The sequence below is a fragment of the Vigna umbellata genome, chromosome 8, assembly GCF_029865625.1.
Source record: "Vigna umbellata cultivar VRB3 chromosome 8, Vumbellata_1.0, whole genome shotgun sequence".
NCBI lineage: Eukaryota > Viridiplantae > Streptophyta > Magnoliopsida > Fabales > Fabaceae > Vigna > Vigna umbellata.
In genome coordinates, this window is record NC_142172.1 from 45868194 (window position 1) to 45890969 (window position 22776).

A 22776-nucleotide genomic window follows, 5' to 3' on the forward strand; every position below is an offset into this window, starting at 1 on the left:
TTACTGCACTTGATGAACTTTTGTTATGCAGTAGGTAGACTGAGTAGGTACACTCAATGTCCAAATCAGGTTCAATGAATTATGTCATTAAATATATTGGATTTTGCCGCTGTACTAGAAGGGAGAGCGATGCTAACTGGATCTCTGATTCAGATGAGACAAAATCCACTAGTGGTTATGTATTCACACTTGGAGGTGGTACGATTACATGAAGATCAACCAGACAAAATATTATTGCAAGATCAACAATAAAATATGAGTTTGTCGCTCTTGAGATGGCTGGTAGTGAGACTGTGTGGTTGACAAACTTCTTAGCGAACATTCCATTATGAATGAAACCAACGCCATCGATATCTATACATTGTGATTGCCAATCGACAATAGCTATAGCTAAAAACAAGAATTACAATGGAAATAATAGACATATCCAATTGAGACACAATTTGGTAAAACAGTTGCTAAAGAGTGGAACTATTTCCATTCATTATGTGAAGTCAGAACGGAATCTAGCAGATCCTCTGACAAAACCCATGGGAAGACAAATGATATTAGAAACATCGAGGGGAATGAGACTTAAGCCGCTTGCAAACAAACAAGTGATGGTAACCCAACCTTTGTGATTGGAGATCCCATGAATAAGGTTCATATGGGTAAAAACAAGTCACTTGTTAGTTCTGATAGCACTAAATTGATTTTAATCAATTATGTTCATTCCTATGGTGTGTGAAAGTGCTAGAGACTGCATATTGAGAGGTTAAACTTTGTCATTAAAATTCTATACGGTGATAGAATTTTGTCTTAAACAAAGTTTTAATGATTTTCATATCCCTTATGGGTGGTGTATGATTTGCAGCATACACTTGATGAAATCACCTATATGAGTGTCGAGTGGGGCCGCTTGCATGAGATCTTGGCATGATCTCTAAAGCACTCATGAATACCGGGCATGCGCATGGCCTAGTAAGCGCAACACAGCGATAACAGCAAGGATTGTGGGGGTGTATTGTGATTGATAAACCTCTAACACACGTCAAGTGTCTTTGGTTCATATAGCTTGTTATACCAACTATATTGTGTGTTAAGTATTTCAATCTAAGACTGGTTCATATAGTTTGCTATACCAGGTCTGATGCATTACATCCTATGAGACCCAGAATAAAAGTTTCTTATTTTTTTTTTCTTTTGCAATAAGTGGGGGATTGTTGTAATAATGTTAGATTATTGCAAAAGAAAACGTTGGATTGCAACGGTCAAAACTTTAATTGCCAATAACGTTTAAATTGATTTTATTAAGTGCTCCAACGGTAAAATATTTAATGACTTTTATTGTGTTTTATTGATTTTATTCTTTCCTAACTCTATAAATAGAGAACTTTTTCCCCATTCCAAAACACACCAAAAGCACTCTTCTCTCCTTCCCCTTTCTTCTTTTCCTCTTCTAAAATTATTCTGGGTTTATTTTATACTCTTTTTAGAGATCCTTGCTAGTTCTGAGATTATTCTGGGTTTATTTTATACTCTTTTTAGAGATCCTTGCTAGTTCTGAGATCCTCAGAGATATTCTGAGAAGTTCCTGTTGTATCCTGGGGGACTTGCGCAATACACCGCGGATAAGTCCTTAAGGACAGTGAATCCACACGCCTCAGGAAATTTTGTTCGTGATTATGTCAGCTTTTCCAACAACAAGGGCTACCATAGGATGACAGAGAAAATGTTGGAGTGAGAGAGATGAAAGAGAAAGGGTTGAGAGAAATGAGGGAGGTGAACAAGGGTTTGGGTTTCTTTTTTTCTTTTTTAGTTTTGAGAATGAAAATTATTAAAATATCCTTAACCTTAAAACTTAGAATTCATGTTATATAAGAGTACTAAAACCCGGTACACATTACTAAAATGTACCAACTGAAAAACAGACATACGCGTTAGCAAGCCCCATATATATATATATATATATATATATATATATATATATATATATATATATATATATATATATATGAATGAGATTCATAAAACAAATATTTTTCAATTCCTTATTATTCAAATAAACTTTTACAACCACAAAATATCACATATTTAGTTTTGATCTCATTTTGTATATAAATTAACTTTAAATTTTATTTTACTTATCTTTAACAATGAATTGTCTCAACGTTCAAGTTTACGGCTTTATCTGTGTACATATCCTTTCGTTCGTCAAAATTAAAGTCTAATCTAATCTATAGTAAATACACATTATTTAAAATTTCCATTATTCTTAATGTGTGAAGCACCCTTGCAAACAGTTAAAGTGAAAGAAACATTATTAAAATTCAAACTTGGAGTAGGTTTATAGTTGAGTAGAATAACTTTTTTGGCCTATCTACTGTGCTGCAATAGTATTATTGTTGTCCAATATTTAGCCTCCATTTATGACATATGATATAATGTCATTTTTATTGGTTCATGCCGAAAAAGTTTGAAGCATGCAAATTAATTAAACTGAATTGGAATTATTTCCTTGAGCCTCCACCTTATGAAAAGCAATAGTAATGCATCTATTGTAACAGAGCAAACAACAATAAATGACTTGTATACACACACCTACTAACTTGGCATCACTGGAAAGCCTCACCAAATTCTCAGTTATTTTCTCCTAGTTTTTGTCACAATCTTCACTATTCCTAACGAACAACAGAAGACATAGTAATTCCAAAAGAAAGTTCGGTTTCTTCCACGCAACATTATAAGGAATTCACATTTTTCAATTCGAAACTTCCCTTATCTTTTCTCCTCGAAAGTACCATTTATTTCTCTTATGCTCTTTACTAAAACATAATACTACAAACTCTTACGCACATTGAAATATATGCCTATTGAACGGGAGATTATATATTAATGAATGAGTTATTATATAATAATTTTAAAATAAATAATGTAAGATAAGATTTATATTTGTTTATATATTATAAATTTGTTTTATCTCATATTTATAGAATATTAAAGTGGAAAACCTTGACAACAGTGTGCTTTTTAACAAAGTTCTTGTATTAGCTGATGTAAATTTCTAGAGGTGGCGTTCTTTTTTCCTCTTTTATACTTCTACCTATGTGATACAATAATACTAAGCACTATATCTATAACTCACCAATTCTTTAAGTCCTAGACCCAGTAATAATGAAGAACAGAATGTTTATGAATGATGTCAGGCTAGTAACTCGTAGTTAAATCGTGACACAGATAGAAGTTAAAAACCTCCAATGATACTTTCTGTTAATCTTCTTTTCCTTGTTATCATTCTATTATTCTTCTTACGCACTGACTGGTAAATACTTAAATATTTTCTATGTTCAGTTTTTCATAGTTTTATATTACATGTTCAGATTCACACTATGAAATACTAGCAACGGTATTTTAGTAGAGTATTAACTGCATTGCTTTTTTCATAAACTCACAAAATTGTCTGACACAAACTAAACAAGCTTTTGTCTACTACCTGATCGATCAGAACTAGGGCGTTTCGTTTCTCAGATGGGGACAACTAAAAGTTACTTCTGCAGCAAACACCAAAATCTCTTTGATATGTCAGCTGATTCACAAGGTTCACTTATTTGTCTCTCAGAGTTGCAAGCCCTGCTTTGTTAACCCCGTCTAACGTTAAACTATAAAAAAGTTTTGGTACCCATTTTTCTCTTCCAACCTTTCTCCTTCTAAGGTACTGTTCCACTTTGTTAGGAACAAAATGAGAACAATGGTTGCCACTTTCTCATATCCAGCTTCTACCTACTTTGTTAGGTCTTGTTCCATGAGAGAAAACCATGACCAACTTAAGCAGCCAGTGAACACCGGCATCAGAACTAATGGGAGTTTTAGGTCGCCAATTAAAGTTGAGACATTAGGCCAAATACCTGCAACCACTTCCACCACTCTCGGTCAAGCTGTTACAATTGATGAAAATTGTCTGCGCCAAAACATCCCAACAAAGAAGAAAATGGTTGATCCTCATCGTCAAGGGCTCATCACTGAAGGTGGAGTTGGTTATAGACAGACCATTGTCATTAGGTCCTATGAAGTTGGAGCTGATAAAACCGCCACGCTTGAGAGCATCCTCAATCTTCTTCAGGTGATTAATTAAATACACATGTTATTATCATGTAACCAGAGTTTTCACTGCTCCAAAAGCACTAGGGCTTCCTTGTTTTGTTGCTAAGTGCAATTTTACGTGCAGGAAACAGCATTAAACCATGTTTGGATGTCTGGGCTGCTGGGTGATGGGTTTGGGGCGACACACGGAATGGTGAGGAACGACCTCATTTGGGTTGTCTCAAGAATGCAAGTTGTGATTGATTACTATCCCATCTGGTAAAATTCCTTTCCATCATGTTTATTACAAGGACACAAATGAATATGTACACTTGTGCCCTTCAAATAATTTTTCTGTTGTTGGAATATACTAATCAAATTTGAGAACTTTCAACTCGCTTGAGACAAGTCTTGTCACAGTCGTTGTACTACTTTGTTGAAGGTTTTCCTTGAAATCTTCTCCGTATTCAATAACTCTTGTCTTGTCTTCAAGTCATTTACTTAGTGGCTGGCCCTAAGCTCATCATATTTGCCGAAGAGTTGTACCAATTTTGATGAAATGAAAATTTAGTGTTAGCAGCACATAGTTGATTGACTAAACCATTAACAAGAGATTAATTTGACACGTGTCAGGGGAGAGGTAGTTGAAATTGACACATGGGTTGGAGCATCAGGCAAGAATGGAATGCGGCGGGACTGGCTGATAAGAAGCCAAGCCACAGGCCACATTTTTGCACGTGCGACAAGGTATGCACTCTCCCCTGTATGCATGTCTTGCACAGTGATTCTAACAATTTTCAAATTTTCCACGTTTTATACCTGTGTGCTGATTGAGATAAGCCATAAACAGCACGTGGGTGATGATGAACCGCAAAACAAGACGTCTCTCCAAGATGCCAGAAGAGGTGAGAGCAGAGGTTGCACCCTGGTTTATAGAGAAGCAAGCAATAAAGGAAGATGCTCAAGAAAAAATAGTCAAATTGGATAAAGAGGCAAAATACATGAATTCTGATTTGAAGGTATATATATATGCATATGACATTTGAGTTTAGTACTTACTGTCAATTTAAAAATGTCAATCAATCAGAAATCATTAAATAAATTTTAGAGTAGTCATTAAAGAAATCAACAAATTTTTACCACCATAATTAACAATTTGTAATTGGATAATAGCATACAAAATCTTTGCATTGTGAGACATATACTGTTTGCTATTTACGCTGTGCATTACAGTTAAATTACTGCTGGCTCTGCCACAGCACAAAGAATGTACACAATTATTGACTTTTGTGCACCTCCCCACTTTTCAGCCCAAGAGAAGTGATTTGGACATGAACCAACATGTTAATAATGTGAAGTATGTAAGATGGATGCTAGAGGTAAATTCCAAAGGTTTATGAGCTCAATGGTCAATACTCATTAGTCCTTATAGAGCATTATGAATCTCATAGTTAAGTCTCAAAATTCTATTGTCGATTGCTTCTACAGACCATCCCAGACCAAATTCTGGAGGGGCACCAATTATCTAGTATCACACTGGAGTACAGAAGGGAGTGTGGAAGCTCAGATATTGTTCAATCATTATGTGAACCAGAAGATGATGAAATACTTCATGGTGTGGTAGAGCCAGATTACTGCACAAATCTTCTCAATGGGTTATCATCAGATATTATAAATGGTAGTGGAGTGCTGACTTACCTTGAGCAGAGGCCATTAAGGTATACACACCTTCTACAAATCAAAGGGGACAAACAAAACGACGAAATTGTCAGAGGAAGGACAACATGGAAGAGGAAGATTGTTACAATGCCATTTTCCACTTAGACTTAGTAAGATATGTGGACTAGTAAGGGACAAATGTTGGCATATACTCTTGTGTACTCACCAAGAAATTCTTGGTCTAAACGAAAACGGGATATGATGGGAAAAGGACAACCAGGAAGTGCTTGGAGAAAAAAAAATACATGTAACAATTCTAATTAAGTGTTAGTTGTGATCTAATTTGATTTATGAAATCAATATAAAATGTGATTAGTTAGTTGTAAATTATAGCTTTATGTGATAGGAGTTCATAAGCCATAAATTATGATTTTGAACTAAAATAAATAAAAAAAATGGTTTCAAACAAATGGAAGTAAAAGTGGATCTTCTAAAGTAACGAAAGGCATCTCCATATTGAAAAGGCAACATTAGAGCGACTTCATCAGTAAATATGAAACAATGGAGGATAACCCCACATAAACATGTCAAAAGCACCCTTACAACATTTTTTTCCTCTTATTTTTTAATAACCTCCTCCAATGAAATTCTTAACTACTACGCATTATTACTTGAACACCAACATGCTTCGGTGCATGCAATATTACGTAACCATTCAAGCAATTCTTTATACCCGTGATTCATTTTAATCTCTGCACGATTAAAGTAAGACGATTTTATCGTGTCTATTTTCTGAGAAAATAGTTTTAAGTTACATACATGCATACAAAAAAGAATAAGGATTAAGTGAAATATTAGTAAGCAAATGTTCAGTTTTGTAGTGTAGTCATTTTTATATCATACAATAAAATATTAAATCTGAAAATATTACAGATGCTGCAGATGTTAGCATAATAACATTCCTAAACATAATGGTGTTGTAAATCTCCAACATTATGCTAACATTCAAACACAATTGGTGAAGCAAAAACATTCTTCACTCAAAATTTCATTAAAATGACTGGATACACACGCTTCAGCATGACTAATTCCGATGGAAGGGAAGAAATTGGCCAATTTACCAATGGTGGAAACCTATTCAAAAAGCAAGCCTCATAAATAACAAGTACACCTCTCTACCAGCTGCTGGAACTAATATTTGCCGCCCAAAGAAACTGTGATCCACTACACTAAGCTAGGAGAATTAATATTCATTTACAATTTAATTATGAGGTTGATGATAGTATTTACACCATGTGTGTATGGCTATGGATTGGTATCCATAAAAATGAGGAAGGAATCAATCAAAGAATAATGCATTGCGACTGCTGCAACTGCAGTAGTTGTAAAATTATCGCCTCTTCTTGTTCCCTAGACTGCGATGGATTTGCCAAGACCACAAAAGCAAAAATGTAACAATGGCCACTCCAACACTCGACCAGAATATTACCAGCCATATGGGCATTGGTTTAGGATACAAGCCTGTCGAAAAACAACCACCATGAAGGTAATCAGTGAATTAAATAATAATCGATACTAACCTCTAAATATGACGCACAGCCCAAGGATTTATATATAAGAGACCAGCGTACCGTGTCCAAACTTAATGCAAATCAGAAGTTCTACAATGCAAATGGCAAGAGAGAGCCAACAATATGCTCCAACCTTCTTCACTGGCTTTCTGTAAAAATCACAGTATATGGACATAAAATGTCAAGAGCTTGTTCGGATGTGGCCATGGCATTCATCAACACTCAATAGACAATATGTAAATAGAAAACATGGGAATGCACCTGTCTTGAAGGTATGAATTGTACTCACGAATTGTTGGAATTGCAAGTAACCACCACAAAATCAACCTATATATAACAACTGAATTTCGAGGAGGTATCCAGAGACAAAATTTCAAAAAGAATGTGTTGAGCTCTACTGTCAAAAATACAATGCAAAGACTAAGCACTTGAATGAAACGCCAAGGACCAAGCAGTGGATGCCACTCGTCTTTGTCCCACTGAGCTGGTGTGAATTGACCCAATGTTCGTTTCACCTAATGCCAATATCAAGTAAGATATACCAATCAAGTCTCAGATGGTGAGATGAAGAGACTGTACCGGATTATTATTACAAGATTAAAGAAAGACAATTTTAGTAAAAACATCTGTCAGAGCACAGGCAATTGGCTATTGCTCCAGTAGGCAAAGAAAAAGACATTTCAAGTTTGTAACTTCAATTTCAATAGGAATCAAAGACTCAAGCATAATATGGAATAACTGATGACAGACAAACATACTTTTCCTATTATATTAGGCTGCTGGCTTAGACCGACCCATTTGTAGGTTTTCCCATCAAAGTATCTAACAGTATGCATTCCTGCCCAAATTCCTGCAGATTAATTAATCCGACAGATGTTACAATCGGCCGAAACAATTCGATGCAATAGTTTACTCAACACCACCAGAATCATGAATTACGATACTTAAAGAATCACCAAAATTCAAATGATGTACTGAATTTTTTTGGGATGAACAAATTGTTTAGAAATAAAACAACTAAACTTGTAGTAAAATTGTAGTGAGTATATAGGCATTGAATAGATTCCAGGACAGACTTAAAAAAATGTCAATACAGTTAATTCCTCGAAGCTTCATTGTAGAATGAAGATCTAAAATATTTATTTTTATTTTGTTGACAAACTATTTCAGATTAAATGAATGTCTATAGATGCAATCTGTAATTATGGTGGTACAATAAATAAGCTTATTCTTCGACTAATAAACCACATGTAATCTTTGTAACTTGCCTAAAACAAAACAAAAATGGGTCCAAAACTCTCACCGAACCAATTGCAGATCAAGATGTCAAGAATAATACTGTCCCACCAGCACTCGTTGAAATTTGGTAACATATGACGAAAAGTAAACTGAAAAGGCCAGCATCGAATACTTTGTAAGCAATCCGAAAGTATAGTTATACCAACGCAACAAAAAAGTCAAAGCTTTATGAAGACCTACCTCAAAATATAAAAAAAGAGTGTATTAATCGTGTATAAGTATCTGGGCTTACCTCCACCAACTCAAAACCAATTGATAACACCCAAAGAAGGGGCTGATTACGAATCAATATTGCCTTCCCCCACCACCCAATAACATGAGCTAGAACAAACTCATCAAAAAGTGTCTCCTGGAAAGTGAAACATAATATAAGACCCGTGTTAGGTCCAAATATGATAAAGAAAGGTATAAAGTAACTTTAGAGGATATACAAAATCAAAGGTTGTGAAAGAAATCATACATAAACATTCTTAAACCTGCTTGCAGGGTTTTCAGGCAGATATATACGGCAGTCGGCACCATAAGACCTTTCTGGAAGTTCTGCCAATATCACATACAGTAATTAAAAACTTTTAAACTGAAGCAAACAGGCTGATCCATGACTAACCCAAAAATGTTTTAAAATCCCAAATACAAATAGATATCGAATTAATTTCAACCAGTTCATAGCTAAGAAAAAAAAAGAATCGGATTGACTTACCAACACCAAGATCAGGATGAAGAAATTTCATAAACTGTCGAGCATCATCACGCTTCTGTAGGGAAAAAAAGTTGAGGATACAAGTTAGTCCACTTTCATTCACTTGATGGAAACAGGGCAACAAATGACAAATATTACTATGCCACACAAGGCACAAATGAAATTAGAGGAAGCTAACAGATGCAAATAAATAAAAAGTAAGCCAGAATCTAGAGTAAAGTTTTTTTTTTTTTTGAAAGCCGTAAATCTAAGCTTGACAAAATTGCTTAAACTTTAAACAAGAATTGTCAAATTGGAGATATGAAAACCAACCTGAAAAAGTAAAAATGTGAGGGCAACAAGATAAACAACGGCCATCCCATGAACCAAGCGCCAAATTGCAGGATGTGGCCGAATAAGAACCCTGAAAGAAAGTGGGGAAATATCTATTAAGGTAATAGTCGCCAGAAAGTTTACAACTTCAGCTGAACAAAACTTCCACCGTCATACAATATCGGTAGGCAGTGACAAAACTCTTGTTTATATTATCGTCCATGTTATATTGATAACATAGCAAAACCATTTTAAGCGGAACTATATTAAAACTTTGTATAGAAAGAACGTCCACCAAACAAAAATAAACACTTTGGATTCCCAGTTATCTTCATACAGTTTCCATATCCCATCCACACACTCTCTAACCCAATTTTGAAAAGAAGCATCTTCCACAAACTTTTCTACCAAGCAAGTAGAGTAGCGGCAACCATCCAATCTTGAATGATATCTTGATTATCTCAAATAACTTAGTCCATTAATAATGTTCTAAAACAGTGATCTGTGAGTATGAAGCTGTTGCCTTATTCTCTTGACTTTAAATGTGAAATAAATTAACCGATGAACCTGGAATTAAATTCTTCAAACACCACCTCCCAAACCTGAGACTAAAAGTTTAGATACTCAGTATCCTTCCAGATACAGGCAAGAAAATAATCCAATCATGTAGGAAGTCACCGAAAATAAGGAATGTCTTCTGACACGTTTGGGATCTAAATCTAAACTCACAATTAAATTTAATATAATAAAAGGAAAAAGGCAAGAAGACTAATATACACGTCCCAAAACAACATGTAAATGGAAAATACCAAACTAAACAAAATAAATTCATTCTTATTACTCACGTAGAAGGAGCTTGCAGCAGGCAATAAGCAAGAAAAACAGCAATCATTGCCCATACACCCCTGCAGAAAAACAGTTGTGCGGGCATTTAGCATATGTTATTCTCAGCAAAAATTATATAAGCACAGTGAAATGAGAAGTAATTAAACTAAAATTACCAAACCTTTTAACAGAAGTGACAAGATCACCAGATGCATCTCTTTCAGGATCAAGTGCTCCACTTGCCCAACTGACATATACAACAGTGACACAAAAAAATAAGTGGGGGGAAGAAATTTGATTTTATTGATGAACAAAATTTCCTAGTAGATAAAAATACACCACTCGTTAACATTAATTCATCCAGCTAGACACTCACATGAGAAAGCAAGCACCAATAAGTAACAATGTGATGGTTCGAGGCTTGTATGCCCATGCTGTCCATGGATCATGTTCATCTACATTTGACAAATGAGAATTACCATTTTCTTTAATAATATCATTTCTCCTTACTCTTGCATGACCATTGGACTCCATATTCAGTGTTCCAAAGAAGCTATACTCTCTACCTACAATCAGAATCAAAGAAATAAGATCATTTACAGATGCCATGACAAATAGCCCCCGTTTTCTATGACATCCGGTAAATTCGTTAAAAATCCAGAAGATGGAAGCAACAAAAGACAGCATCATATATAAAAGCACACCAAATATTTCATTATTCACAACTGAAAAACACACGGAGTATTAACTAGATTAGTGCTAAATATCCGTGAGTAATTGCATTTCAGTGTTATGATACATACATACATATACATGTTAAGCAAAATAACTAGAGATAAAAAGAGTCCCCGTATGTCATTGTATCTCATTAAAAATTGCACACATGCATACGAATCACTAACTGATTCAGGATCAAATAAGACAGTTATATGAAAACATGCAACCTGAAGTCTCTTAAAAAAACTAGAATTTCTGTACTGCAACGAACCGCAGGTTAATATCAGTTATCCTTCGAGTACTAAATACATAACCAACAAGTAAAACAAAAGTAACTTACGTATGACAAAACCATCTTAGGGTTCAAAATTAGAGGCTAAACTAAACACACTCACGCAAATCCACTGAATTTACAACAAGCCCCAAATTTGAAACCCAAAGTAGTATCTGGTACAGAATTCAATGTGCTTTTTTTATGTCTGAGAAAAATCATTGATTGACAGCCCAACAGTCCATCACAAATTCTACAGTATATAACAAAACTCGCTAATATCTTGACCACAGTACTGCCCATCAGCATCTTAACACATATATGACACCACATGCACACGCATCGCAAAGAATCAAACTGAGTAATTAACGGATCCCCATCAATAGCGAACTGCACAAACCGTTGCAGCCCAAAGCATATTATTTTTATCATAAAAAATATATAAAACACTCATTAATTTCAAACGCATTGCGTCATAAACCTTAGAAAAACATTCAATTTCTAAATACAGGCAAATTACCAAAGGCGGTTACATCACCACGATGGATCTAAATCTGGCAGAAGAAGCAAAACCCATAACGACAACGCGTAATTCAACAAGTATCGATGCATGTAACAGCGAAAGCAATCGAACCCGGAATCCAGTTGAACAAGGGCGAAGTGGGGTGGGCCGAAAAAAAAAACAACTTTTAAAAAAAAATCGAAAAATTGAAGGGAGCGAAAACGGAAAAGGAGGAATAAAAAGAAAAAAGAAGGAAAAACGGTACAGTGAATGTCAGGAGAGGTAGTAGATTCGAAGCACAATCGAGAAAGAATGCATAGCGGAGTGCGCGTGTGAGTGTGTGCGTGTGTGCGTGCGAGTGATGATAGATATTATGCGGATATGATATGATTCGTAACGAAAAAGAGGTTATGCATACAGAGAGCGAAAAAGCAGGTTATAATAAAGGCTTTATTGTGTTGTTGCATACAGAGAGAGAGAGAGAGAGACTTACGTAGAGAGAGAAAGCTGAGAAGGTGAGTTGGGCAGACAAAGGACCCCTGGCCGTACGATTGGAGAAACGAGAAGATCGCAGCCGTGGGATCAGAGTAATGAATGATGAATGGAATGAGAGGAAGAAGAAGATAAGTGTGAGAGTTGTTGTTTCTCTTTCCGCTGCTATGGTAATGAATGGAGAAATTATAATATTTATAGAGATGTGTTTGGGGAAGAGGGGCAAAATGGAGATATCGTATTATTTTCTCTCTTTCGGGTGTGGTGGGTGAAGAAGTGAAAGTGTGTTCGTGTTTCTGTGTGGTGGCTGTGTTGTGTATGCGTTTTGAGCAGAGTCTGCAACAGCGGCGAAAAGGCGAAGGCTGATGATGAGAGAAAATTAGAGAGAGAGAGAGAGAGAGAGAGAGAGAGTACGACGGTCAAAGATAGATTTGAAGATGTTTTAGATACGCACGATGACGATGATCATGAATCATGGACCAAAAGTTCTTTTATTTTTTTCTCTCACAACTTTGCCCCTCTCCTTTCTCCTTATTTCCCTTTTCTTATTTTTGTCCTCTTTTTTTATTTTTCTAATTTAATTTATTCCATGCTTTATAAACACATAATAAAATAAATTCAAGCTTCGGTCATCTCTATAATTAATAACAAACTAACAAATCATAACATGAAACACCTTTCTGTGAGAAAGTACAAGGACCATTGTATGCGGATTTACTTATTCTATTAAAGAGGCTCTATCTGTCATTAATGAAATTCAAAATAATTACTTATTTTTCTCTAAATTATATAGCAATTAATTTACGTGGTCGATTCGAGGTCATGGATAAGTACATAATTAATATATAATTGTGAAATGAATAATTTAAAAAAACATTACAAAGGAGATGTCTCTTAAGGGTGGTGAAATTGGAGTGAGGAGAAATAGTAGTTGGTATTTGTTGTAGTAGAAGAGGCAACGAAGGGGTAAAGAATTAAGAGAGAAATTGTGCATTTATTTTGTTATTTTATTTATGTTGTGGTGACGTTTTGGTGAGCAACATAATTTCATTTTCAAGTGTGTTGTAGAGATTCCCTTCTTAATGTTGATGGGATGAATGAAGAGTAGCTATAAAACACAAAAATACAAGAAAGAAACATGGTGTTTAATTGTATTGATGTTTTTACGAAAATGTAGGCAGCAAATTATATCTCGAGTGAGGTATAGATTGGAAAAGAAATTGTTTTTTAGTGGAAAAAGCATGCAACAATTTAGTGACTGGACTCGTCTTTAATAAGATACAAAATAATGACATCTATCACAATCTGGCAACTAATCGTACACACCTTAAACACTTTCTGTCATCTTGCGTAAATCTTTCTTCGTTTTACATTTTTCTTTTTCCTCTTTCCTCTTTCCTCTTTCCTCTTTCCCTTTCCTTCAACTGCTTCTCAGGTTCGTCTCAATCGCTTTTTCGTTTTTCAACTTATCACTGTTATTTATTATACTCTTACTGTTAACAGCCAAATAACACCGTCAAAAAGTAATGCTATTATTTGGGGGGACTGCCACACTTCTATTTTCATTACACATCTTCCTGTACACATACAACAATAATAGTTACTCTTTACTTATTAATCAATTAACAAATATTTTTATTTTTATTATTATTAATGTTTAGTTTCTATGTAATATCTATATCTACGAGTCAAGTCCGTTCGTAATTCTTTTTTCTATTTTTATTCTTTTTAAATAATGATTTTCTTTATCTAACTTTTTTTCTTCTCTTGTCCTTTTCACTCTTCTCATCCTAATTCTCAAAAATAATTTTTGTTGTGCGTTAATTGATGAGTTTAAGATCATTTCAATTCAATAAATTTTACTTTACAAAAAAAATGTGTTAAAATGTCTCGACTCTTTTTCGCTAATATTTAAGATCAATATTAGTTACTGTAGTTAAAAAAATATTCACTCTTTTCTTGAAATTGTTTGTTCGAATAATAGTTTATCGTTCAAGCAATGCAGTTGCAATATTTTTTAATGAGCTTTTTTATTTTGATGTGGAGGCTCAATAACATACTTTCGTGTTCTCCAATCTAACACTTGAGAGTTATATATTTTTCGATGTTCAAGATATTGCTAGTTCAAATTTTAAACGTAATAATAAAATGATGTTATGTTTTATCGATTTGAGGGATTATAAATGTCATGGATTTATGATATATTTTTTGTTTGATGTTTTATATGTAGTAAAATAATTTGTGATTGTATATATTGATTATAAACTTTTATATTTAATAAAAATCTCACTGTGTCACTGATGGTTTAAATTAATACATTAAATTATGAGACGCTAAATGAAAGTTCTTGCTTATTAGGGCATTTGAAGATAAGGTTGCAATAAATTTACCTTGATCATTGACATTGTATTTTTTTATTTATTTTTGGATCAAAGTTAGATTTGTTCATGTTTTAGTATATAATATGACGTCTTTAGACGCGTTGTAAATCTATGGACATAGAAACGATATTAATTTGATTTAATTGATGTTGATATATGGGTTGAAACATATTAAAGTATAATGGATTATTTATAAAAATTAATATTTAATTTATCCTTTTTCTTGTCGTGTTTGGAATATGTTATTATTGTACTTGGTACATGAGAAGATAATTATTATCTGCATATTTTTATCGTATAACTTTTCTTTTTCAATCCAAAATCTTTTAATACTTTGTTTAACCTTCCTTTCTTTGTAAAAGGATGAAAAAGCTTAGGGGTTAATACACTTAAAAAAATATCATTCAAAACTAAAACAAAGATTCTCATAAATGAGTAATATTTTAAACTAATATTAACTTTGGAAAATCCTCTATATTATATGTATGATGTGAAAAAAAATCGACGCTACAAATTATATGTATTAAGTACTAGATACATAGAAAGGGCCAATTATTTAGGTGTGGCTTAAAAACTAAAGATCACATTTTATAAACCGTTGATTATTTTTTTAAGTCTCAAGATAAGAAAATGTGGGCTAAACAATAAAATTGTGGTTTTGTGCTATCCTTCTAAATTGTCCTTTATACTATGAATCTTCTTAATAGATTAGTCAACACTTAATGGCATTGACTCGAGAAGTATTGCCTGAATAAGAATGAGTCAGTGTTTTTTATAATTGGTTATATATTGAGTTTTATTTTCATTTAACCCAGAGTGTATATAAAAAACGTTGTCTATTTATTTTAAATAATGTGTTAAAAAATGTTGATAGTTATAAGTATCAATTATTAAAGCGTGGATAGTTTAAACCAAATTTTTTAAATTGAGTAATTTAACTTCAAAGTTTCATATATTATCATGTAATAATTAAATTATTGTAAAATGCATCAATTATTTCATGATAGATATCAGATGCGTTAAGTCACTCGAATCATGACACTTTAGGTTACTATATTATTAAGTAAAATAAATTACATTTTGACTATTAATTATAAGTGTTTGATCTAATAGTTGGTACTGTGGCAGTGCAGTGTTCTATTATATTTTCTACAAGTTAAAAGTTTAAGTATGAATTAAAATTCAAAATTTTATGATTACAATAAAAAAATCTATAAATTAATTGTTATATAAAATAATTTTAATTTATATTTGATTTTTTTCTTTTTATTTTTCAAAGATGGGTAAATGATTAGCATATATGTTCATGCCACGTTGAATAATCTTCATTGTTTAGGAATCAGAATTAAAGACAATTTAAATACTCTTATTTTTTATACATTTTTTCAATTTTTTTATACAGTTTAATTTATACATTTTTTATATAGTTAGAGTTGAAGAACAAAATCGTAACAAAATATGAAAACATATAATATCTTAAATAAATGGTAATTAATCCTAATCATGTTACTAAACTTTGAATCGAATAAATATAAAATATGAATGTTAAATTATTGTTTGTTAAGTAGGGCAATAATTAAAGTGTGTTGTGAAGGAGGGGTTATTGAGCAGAAGTGATATTTTAGAAAGTTGAGGTTGAAAGTTGGTTTGGCAAAGTAAGGGTGGAAAGCAGAGAGAGAAGCATGGATGGCTGGTTATGATTTTATCTTATCTTATATTGAACAAAAGTGGGTGTCTCCATCATTTTCCTTTCTCTTTATCATCATACCTTTCTCACCTCTTAACTGGAATTTACTCATTCTTATCATCCACCTTTCCACCTCAATCCTCTTCTACTCATTAACATAAATAACACAAAAAATCATACCTTATGCTTTATTCATTTGAATAAATTTGGGAAAGAGATTGAATGAATTTGATAAAATTTAAAACTAAATTTTTGTTATTTATTTAAGTGAATTTGGAAGTAAGTGAAAATAGATTTAGAAGTAAAATTTGTGATAATTAGTGTAGGATTTGGTTGATGTGACAGATTAAAAAAATTTTCTTCCAAATCTACTTTCACTTACGTCCAAATCCACTCAAATAAACAATAAAAAAGTTATATTTCATTCAATCACTCTTCTCCAAATCTTTTCATATAAACAAAGTGTTAGTTTTTCTTTTTCTCCTTTTCTATTTCAATTATCTTTATTTAGACTATTTAACTTTTCCTTTTAAATTAATCGCTTCAACTTATTTTTAAACCGAAAAAAAAATATAGTTTTGTAAATAGCGAATTGATGTACAGAATTTTCATTTAATGTATACTAAGCTCATTAAATACATGTCTAAAAAGAATTATTCCCTAACAGTTTTACTTTTTGTGCGTGGACTTAATTTTGCTTTAATATACGCAAAAGAAAAACACAAATAAAAATACTGTCTCGGAGGAATTATGTTCCAGAACAAACACATCCAGACATTTTTTTTCATTATTTTTTGTTAACTTTTTCAAATATTTTTTACCTTTAATAATTTATTATAAAACTAATTATCTATGTAACCTGAATAAAATATGCTTATAACTTCATCCAAATTAACATAATTATATAATTTTTTCTATATGTTATTGGAAAATAATATTGACAAAAATGTTATCGAAACAGTCAAGCAAATAATAAATCTATTCATTTTATTTAATAAATTAATTTAACTTGAAACATAAGTTAATTGATTATAATAAAGTATTTTAAAATTAGTTATTAATATTTATTATGTAAATAGTGATCCTTTCTTACGTGTGTTTATGTTTTTTTAATGATACTTTGCAATGTTTTATACAGTACTGAGTAGTATGTATATATTACTATAATTGTGAACTAATTTAAATTAAATATCACACACACGATTTATATTATACTTTTTAAATCCTTAAAACACGTATAACAAATTACTTGAGCACATTACTTATAAGATGAAAAGAAAAATATTATTAAAAGAATAAATCCAGCAAAGAATAAGTCTCCTCGAATCTTCAATAATTATATCATTGAATTGGTATTATGAGGAATTATAATATTGAAAACAAAGAAGAAGAAAGAAAACCTTATTGGATTATATAAAAACGTGATTAAGTGTTTGAAGAATTCAGTGCTATTTATAGAAATATTACAATAAGTTGAAATTACCAACCTAACTAACCTTTTTAAGAATTTAAATAAAAATAAATTCAAAAGAAATAATTATTATAATTTGTTGTGAGCGGTTTTTATTTATTTTATCAGTATTTTTTTATTGTAAGTGATTATTTTAATCTGAAAAAACATTGCTCAAAGTATAAAATGATAAAATTTTGTATAAACCCAAAAAAGAGAATCCTTTATCAGTTTTATAGATTTATTATGATATTTCGAAACATTATATTGTTTTAAAAATTAATTATAACAACAACGGGGAAATATTTTTTATAGCAATACTGTGTGTATTCTTTTGTTAAATTTATAATTTTATTTTTTTGGAAATTTTATTGTATTATTCTCTGTAAATTAAAACATATTTTGAATTAAAAAAGGTAAAAAGTATTGTATCCAGTTAGAAATGTTTTAAAAAATTGAACAGAAAAATACCACGATCCGAATATACAGGGCATATGCAGATTTGAAAAGCTGCTTCTTGAACGGGTCTTCCTTCAACGAGCCGCCATCCAGTTCTTCTAGAACACACCATCAATAATTATTTATCCCAAAAATCAGGAGAAGGGCGTAAATAGGATAATTAGGTTTTGTCGAAAAAAGTGCCCCACCAAAATCTAATGAAGAAAATAAAAATGGTTTTACAAAGAGGAAGAAGATGTTGTAGTTTAGATTTGAAATACATAAATGGTGGGGAAGTATATAAGGTAGAGAGTTACATCAAAAGAGCGATGAATGAGATAAATTAATTGAGATCAGAGAGGATTAGATGCATGATTAGAAAGATGTAGGAAGAATATTCTGAATACATCAGAAGTTTTGACTTTGATGGGTTTGGTTTGGGTCGCTCCCACCCTTGGAATGGGTTTGTTCACGTGCAGGACTGAGGTAAGGAAGGCATAGGGCTGCCTGAGGCATGTGACACAGACATGCTTTTGGTGTCTGTGTGTGTCCGATTTTGCAGTTCTTCATAATACATGTACGATGTGTGGGCTCTTAATTACTCATTTCAACACCCTCGCACATGATCGTGACACTCACACACACATTCACACAAACACCTAATGGCTAATGCTATTTATTAAGCACTGCACCAACCACCGTCACCCTCTCCTTTTTTATTAGCCTCCAATTCCAAACACAGTTTTTCACTGTTTAACCCAAATAATTAACAGATAGATAGATGGATAGGAATTGATGGAGAGGAGAATATTGACTCAGCTGTCAGAAAGAAGGCTTTGAGGGAAAGATGTTGATGTCATTTCAAATGGGTGTGTGTGTCCTTTGTATGCCACCAAGCCATTATTATTATTATCAACCAGAGACACCTACTGCTACTACTACTTCTACACCTTTTTCCTTCGCTTTGGACCCTTCTGTGCGTGTGTCACTATGTCACCACTCACACTTGGAGGCCAGGTTTGTGTGTTTCTGTGTGTTATGTGGGTGTGATCATCACGATCATGATCATGATGATGCAACCCTACTACTAGTACAACTGTTGCTAACATTCATGTGAATGTGACTTACAAAGTGTTTATGGATACCATCAGAATTCACAATGTGTTGATTCCTCATTTTCCAAAAGCCTTGTGTTGTGTTTGTTTCTCGGAGATTTGTGGTTTAGTTTTGTTATGGCACGTAATGCGCCACTGGTTAGCGTTTTCTTTCTTTTGTTTTATCTCAATTATTTCGTTTGCTTTCGCTTCTGCTTTATTAGCTTGTTTCAGAAGCTTATCTTTATCATTAAATATACTATTATTACACTTCAATCATTCTATTTTGCAGATTTTTATATGCAAAATTTTAAAAGAGAGACAAATAATGAATGTAGATTATAAAAACACATTGAAAAAGAGTAAGACCAATCAATACTCATGTTTACTTCTTATTAATGCAAATTATATAATAATAAATTTTATTTTAATAATTATTATAATATATAATTTTGAATTGTAGTTTTATTTCTTAATATCATTAAAAGTTGATGTCCACTGGTGTATGCAATAACTAACAATTATCAATACATACAAATAAACGTATATCATCGAGCCGCTTATGACCATCTAATGTATGTCACTTGCTTAAGTAAATTAAGTTCACTTGAGAAATAATAACTTCATAAAAAGGATAATCAGTTCAATCACTTTTTCGCTCCGACCAACTTTAGAAATGTATTTGTTTTTTAAAAGAATTTGGGAGAGTCAATTTTATGCATTTGAGAGGAAAGAGAATGTAAGGGTGGTTGTTTGAATTATTTGTGAGAAAGTGAGTATGACTGGCCCTCTCAAAAATAAGTTTAAATCCTTGAGCCAATCCACTTAATTTATGTAGATTAATTTTTAATCCGACTTATTTAGAACCCGACTCACCGAGTTGAATCAATCCACTTAATTTAATTTCATTGTTTTTTATTTTGTGTTTCAATATTATTAGTTAACATTTTTTTATAGACGGTGACAAAGAAGAAGATGTTTCAAGAGAGAAAAATATTATAGATTTATTTATTCAATGCTCTAATATTATAAATTAACAAGTAATACAAAAATTATCAATATTAAAAATATATTTGTTCGTCTTTTGTATATATTTTTGGATTACGCTTGGATTATATGATACTTTTTTATTTTAAATTGTCTTTGTAGTTTAACATCATTTTAGATTGACGTTTATTTAGATTTGAGTTAAAAAAAACTTATAATTAAATCAGATAGTGAGTCAACCCGTTTAACCCACCATTCTGTGGTGGGTCGAGTCAGATTCGGATTTTTTTAACTCGCTAATAAATAAGCCGAGTTGGATTAACTCACTAGGTGACCGACTCACTAGGTGACCAACTCACAATATGTCACTTCTTTCAAATTTTCTATTAGTTTTAACCATGAGTACAGATATATAATCTTACCACTTAATTTATTAAAAAAAATTGTCACATCCTTCAAATAATTCATAAGTTTTTATAAATTTTATTTTTAAATCTTTATGATTTCATCTTCTAAACGCTTAAAAGAAATAAGAACACTTTATCCTTTATTATCCGTTAAATCTATTCATGGTAGTGATTAATATGATAATTTTGATAAATTAAAATTATATTTTTATTAATAAGAATAAAATATTATTATTATTTTTTAATCATAGAAGTAATTTAAAATAAAATATAATTAATATTAATTATGTTAAAATGAAATGTAAATTATTATTATTATTATTATAATAGTACTCGAGGAGAATATTCTTGGAAAAAGAAAAATTGATTATCTTCATTCATATTTTTGAAAACACTTTTATACGAATACCAATATATGCATTATCAAAAAATTCAATCTCTAATACTTAATCTTCTAATATGTTATTTTTTATTTATTTTTATATCCCTTATAAAAGTGAAACGCAGATTACAAATTTTTGACACCAAAAAAAGGTATGCACTAAATTTTAAAAAAAATTGTAAAACGGACATTTATTTACCACAAATAAACCTAATCCATTCCATCGGAGTAGACCCATTGTGATGGATTTTAGCTGTAGCTACAGTTCCATCTCTGTTGTGACGGTTTGATTTGATTAGTGTGACATAATGAATCGCTATGGTGGCATTTGCCGTGTTTAATGCCGTATACAATACCTTTTTCCATCTTTCATCCTGTCATCTTCATGCATATGTTCCAAAAGCTGTAGGACTTTAATACAATAAATCAAATATATCTACACCACATTAAATTTATAACATTAAAAACTAAAATTCATCGCGCTACCTTTTATATATTTTTTTCGATAAATCTTAACTTTATGGATTTTTTTTTACTTAAAAAGCTTCACAAAAAATGTTATTAAATTAAAACAATTCTGTTTGTGAACTTAACTAAAAAGAATAAATAATAATTAATATAAATCATGTTGGGCATTAAAAATATGAGCCTTATTTTTATGTAGTTCAGTGTAATTTTTTTAAAAAGGGAAATGCATTTTTTATTCTTGTAGATTAAGGTAATTTGTCATTAGTTTGTATACTTTTAAATCGATTAAATTAATTCTTTAGTAGTTAAAAACGTTTAAGTTTGTTTAATGTAGTATTGTTATTATCAGAATTAATCCATTGGAACAATTTGTATAAAGTTGAAAATCTAACCAATAAAGAAAATTAAATAAAAGTGATTGGTTATAATATTGCAGTTGTATATCATAACATATGATTCAGCATAATATTATAAAAAATATTTATTTTAATCAAAATTTTAAATATATTAAAATCTGAACTGCAAAATGAGAATTAGAGGTTGGTATAGATGAGGTATTTTGTATAAATATAGATGACATATTACGAAAAAATAAAGCCAACGAATATATTAGATAAATCTTTTTACCATGATTTTTTTTTTCAAAAGATCAATTTGGCTTATTACTTTATTTATGTGACTTTTCATTTTATAACATGTAAAGTTATTGGAAATCCCACGTGTATTAAAAATAATGTTAAATTATAGTATATAAGTAAAGATATATTCCCATTATGTTGAAATGAAACTCTACATTGTGCAGTAAGTCGTTGATAAAAAAATCTAATTATTTAACATTCTATAAAAAAAAACATATAACTAGCATTCAATGATCCAATATTAAAAATTGGTTCTCATTTATCAAGAAAAGAATCATTCAGGAGAAAGTTGAACCTTGAAGCAATGTTTCGATAATATAAGATATTTGAAGAACATAATAATAATGGGGTTAATTCTCAACTAACTACTATTATTACATCAAAAGAAATGCTATAAGATAACAATTTTATAATCTAATTTAGTTTATATTTAAACA

General features: G+C 31.5%; 2 protein-coding genes across 5 annotated transcripts; one reads left to right on the forward strand and one right to left on the reverse strand.

Moving 5' to 3' along the window:
• The first annotated feature begins 3501 nt into the window (after positions 1-3501).
• Positions 3502-6014, forward strand: LOC148194819 (palmitoyl-acyl carrier protein thioesterase, chloroplastic-like). Its single transcript, XM_088097366.1, has 6 exons — positions 3502-4099; positions 4205-4338; positions 4693-4806; positions 4910-5078; positions 5370-5438; positions 5548-6014. Exons 1-6 carry the CDS (start codon positions 3719-3721, stop codon positions 5881-5883), a joined length of 1203 nt encoding a protein of 400 aa, XP_087953492.1. The 5' UTR covers positions 3502-3718; the 3' UTR covers positions 5884-6014.
• A 723-nt stretch (positions 6015-6737) lies between these two features.
• On the reverse strand, positions 6738-12541 carry LOC148194820 (CDP-diacylglycerol--serine O-phosphatidyltransferase 1-like). 4 transcript variants are annotated; one of them, XM_088097410.1, is made up of 14 exons: positions 12409-12515; positions 11934-11967; positions 10802-10991; positions 10607-10672; positions 10446-10505; positions 9601-9691; positions 9289-9343; positions 9049-9128; positions 8821-8937; positions 8593-8677; positions 8048-8139; positions 7551-7804; positions 7350-7438; positions 6738-7239 (listed from the first exon to the last, which is right to left on the reverse strand). In XM_088097410.1, the coding sequence occupies exons 3-14, from the start codon at positions 10957-10959 to the stop codon at positions 7109-7111; spliced, it is 1278 nt and encodes a 425-aa protein (XP_087953536.1). In that variant the 5' UTR covers positions 10960-10991; positions 11934-11967; positions 12409-12515; the 3' UTR covers positions 6738-7108. The 4 variants fall into 4 exon arrangements, with proteins under 4 accessions (XP_087953536.1, XP_087953537.1, XP_087953534.1 ...); XM_088097411.1 differs by lacking the exon at positions 12409-12515 and adding an exon at positions 12181-12344; XM_088097408.1 differs by lacking the exon at positions 11934-11967 and having other exon boundaries at positions 12409-12541.
• Positions 12542-22776: the final 10235 nt, after the last annotated feature.

Bases quoted from the DNA above. Each gene is read 5' to 3' on its own strand.
- LOC148194819 (XM_088097366.1), top strand. From the start codon at position 3,719: ATGAGAACAATGGTTGCCACTTTCTCATATCCAGCTTCTACCTACTTT. The intron at 5,079-5,369 runs GTATATATATAT...CCCACTTTTCAG, and splicing joins ACATGAATTCTGATTTGAAG to CCCAAGAGAAGTGATTTGGA. The intron at 5,439-5,547 runs GTAAATTCCAAA...TTGCTTCTACAG, and splicing joins ATGTAAGATGGATGCTAGAG to ACCATCCCAGACCAAATTCT.
- LOC148194820 (XM_088097408.1), bottom strand. From the start codon at position 10,959: ATGGAGTCCAATGGTCATGCAAGAGTAAGGAGAAATGATATTATTAAA. The intron at 9,129-9,288 runs GTAAGTCAATCC...TGATATTGGCAG, and splicing joins TCATCCTGATCTTGGTGTTG to AACTTCCAGAAAGGTCTTAT. The intron at 8,938-9,048 runs GTATGATTTCTT...TTCACTTTCCAG, and splicing joins GCAGGTTTAAGAATGTTTAT to GAGACACTTTTTGATGAGTT.